The sequence below is a fragment of the Pestalotiopsis fici genome, assembly GCF_000516985.1.
Source record: "Pestalotiopsis fici W106-1 unplaced genomic scaffold PFICI_Scf_15, whole genome shotgun sequence".
In the NCBI taxonomy this organism is placed as follows: domain Eukaryota; kingdom Fungi; phylum Ascomycota; class Sordariomycetes; order Amphisphaeriales; family Sporocadaceae; genus Pestalotiopsis; species Pestalotiopsis fici.
In genome coordinates this window covers 277,812-281,109 of record NW_006917105.1, presented here as the reverse complement: position 1 = coordinate 281,109, position 3,298 = coordinate 277,812, and the positions used below count along the sequence as shown (strand labels likewise).

Here is a 3,298-nt window from a genome sequence, read left to right as displayed (position 1 = left end):
AGTGAGTTCATAATCAGTTCACATACATTGCATTCAAAATCGATGCCAACCTTTTCACCCGTCTTGCTTGCCTGGGAAGGTATCACGATGGTAGGATGGGAGGACATTTGCTAGTCTTGTCCAGTTGAGCTAACATCAAACCCATGGCTATTTGCTGCAGGCCGAGATGGCACGTACCTACGAGTTGACGGTAACAAGTGCAGCTCTGTGAGAATTGAGTTGACACCTTGTGATACCTCAACAACATGGCCTCCACAGACTGCGTCGCCCGTGGCCAAATTGGTTTTATTAGTCTTCGTAGTTTATAGACCTTGAACTGGATTGATTATGATGGAATTGACCATTTTCACTTCAAATGTGCATTTGGGAGACTAGTATACACCACGTTTTGGATGCGACAAATGATTTGCCAAGAATTATTTCTTTTCTTTTCTTGTTGAACTCAATAGCTAATGAAGTGATATCAAGCTAGAGCTAATGCTAGCTGGGGTATTTGTTACTTTTCCTCTCCTTTTCATTACATGCACTCATTTTTCGTGCTTTCCTTTCTTTCTTTTTACATTTAAGGCTTCTCCTCAGACTCAACAACACCACCGTCGTTGCCAGACGACGAAGGAACGTCGCCCTTGAGTCCATCGGGAACCTTGCTGCCATCCCAGCTTGCAGAGGTGATGGGGTTGACGTGGAGCAGGTACATGGTATCAATCTCCTCCAAGCTGCGGTCCTTGGTCTCAATCATAAAGAAGAAGACAATCAAAACAAGGGCCGCACAGCAGCCAGCGAAGACGAGACCGTACCAGTAGTCAATGGCGTCGGTAATGAAACGGGTGCTATAATTCATATTAGTATCAAGGCGGTACCGTTACATATGGATACAGAATCACTTACAAGAACGAGATCATGAAGTTCCACAGCCAGTTGGACGCGGTGGCCAGAGCCATGCAGGGAGCACGGTATCTGGGAGGGTACATCTCAGCGACAGCAGCCCACACGATAGGACCCCACGTTGTGGCGAAGGCTGCGATTGCGAGACACGAGAAGACGATGAGGACGGAACCAGCGGTGGGGGTGGCGGCGGGGTTGTTGTGGTCCAGCTTGTATTGGCCGACAAAGGCGTAGATGAGGAAGCACATCATCATCCAGGCGGCACCGGCGATGAGAGCCTTGCGGCGGCCGACCTTCTGAACGACGTAGAGACCGGCAAAGGTGCAGGCGACGTTGACGGTACCGAGAATGATCTGAGTTACGTAGCTGTTGGAGAGACCAGTCGCGGCAAAGACGGTAGTTCCGTAGTAGAAGAAGAAGTTGGCACCGGTAAGCTGCTGACCAGCCTGGAGAATAACACCGAGAATGGTTCTGTACAACATGCGGGGGCCAGTGAAGATCTCGGTGAGCTTGGCCTTGCCCTGAGAGTTCTCCTCCTCCATCTTGGCGCGGATCTGGGCGATTTGGTCGGTGACGATGCGGTGGTTGGGGTCGACGCCAGCGAGGCCAGCAATGGTGAGACGGGCCTCGTCTTCTCTACCCTTGTTGAAGGCATATCGGGGGGACTCGGGCAGCAACAGGACACCGGCGCCGAGGATAAGAGCCCAAAGGAAACCGAGACCGTTGGGGATACGCCAAGAAGCGCTGTTGGTCTTGTCGGCACAGCCCCAGTCGACCATGTTGGCAGTCCAGATACCAAGAGTAATGAAGAGTTGGTAAGTCGAAACCAGAATACCACGGATGATGGCGGGAGCACTCTCGGATTGGTACATGGGAACGACGACACTGAGGGAACCGATGGAGATACCGGTAACGAGACGACCAATGGCGAACTGGTACCAAGCATCATTCGACGAGATCTCAATAATGGTTCCAACGCAGGCCCAGAGAGCAGAGATGCTGATGGTCAAACGACGTCCCAGGGTATCGGCCATATTTCCGGCAATCAAGGCTCCACACAAGCAACCGACGGGGAGGAGACCGGTAATGGTACCTTGGCGGGAAGCGCTGAACTCGTACGCCTGCTCGGAATCACTCCAGACTCCGAATCGTCTGCCGAAATCCTCCATCAGGAAGAAACCAGAGATTTGACCACTGAAGACATTGCGGTCAGCTCAATACTATAGTGTAGGATACGAGCAACTGTATCGTCTTACCTGACATATCCGAACATGAAACCACCAATACTGACAACGACACCCAGGAAAATAGCCTTGAAGGTGACGGAGGAGCCGGTGGTGGCAGACTGCTCGCCCTCGGTCTTGACACCCTCCTGAGGGGCCTCGACCTGGTCGGCGTGACGTTTGAGGAAAGGCATGGTGACTGTGTTAGTCCAGTCCTGGTGATGGTTATAGAGACAAGACACCAGCACTGCTGTTGTAGAAAATAAATAAAGGATGAGGAGAAAGTATCATGAGAAGGTCGGGGTGGGAGACGGAAGACCAGTATATATGGACAAAGTAAGAAAGAAAAAAAAAGCTGAAAAAAGGGTTCACAACAAAACGGTTAGATGATTTCCCTGGGGGCTCCGCGTTGCCCAGACTATGAGGTACCCAAGCCCGCGAGCCGCGAGTCGTGGGTTGACGGGGAATAGGCGGCGGGTATCGTGGAGCAGTGTCTTTCTAGACGTCACACCAAGACCGGGCAACCAAGGGGATGGAGCAGGGAGACGAGCAGCAGAGACGGTTATTTTGCGGTGCTCCAGAAGACGAATTATGGGGTCAAAGCTGGGAAAAGTATGGAGCAGGATCGGAATGGGATGGGATGGGATGTTTGATTGTGGTCCTGTGGATGCGGGTTGTAGTGCATCTCCCACACGCGATATTCAGCTGGGACTCTGGAGTTATGGAGTCGGTTCCAACATACTGTAGAGGCATTTAGGGAATTGGATGTTGACGGAGAACGTTTGATCCTTGATCACACTTTGTCGGAGCCTCCGGGTTCTGCCGGTGTCGTCACCAGACTTTGGGAAGTCGAGGCCAGCAACAAGGGGGGGTTCCATATGGGAAATACCTACGTTTGTTCGTACAGTATATCCGTGACTTGGCGTGATTCAATGTCCATCGAACCTGGCGCCGGATATAGCCCACTACAAGCTACGTACTATGTACTGTGCCTAGCAAGTGCCAATTGGCATGACATAATTCTCGTGGCCCGCTGCTGTGCTAGAAACATAGTATTCTTTGCTTGCTTGGCCCTGCCGAGTCTGGTCTGGCCTTGGTATTTGGGGCTTGGGCCTTGGCCAGGCTGACGGGAGCGGCGGCGTGTTTAGAGGAAATAAACCAAATTTCATAATTTTTTTTTTTTTTTTTTT

General features: G+C 51.4%; 1 protein-coding gene across 1 annotated transcript; it reads right to left on the bottom strand.

Moving 5' to 3' along the window:
- Positions 1 to 562: 562 nt before the first annotated feature.
- Positions 563 to 2,302, bottom strand: PFICI_15127 (uncharacterized protein; the record flags this gene model as incomplete). The annotated part of the gene is made up of 3 exons (XM_007843708.1): positions 563 to 830; positions 889 to 2,079; positions 2,142 to 2,302. The coding sequence occupies 3 exons, from the start codon at positions 2,300 to 2,302 to the stop codon at positions 563 to 565; spliced, it is 1,620 nt and encodes a 539-aa protein (XP_007841899.1).
- Positions 2,303 to 3,298: the final 996 nt, after the last annotated feature.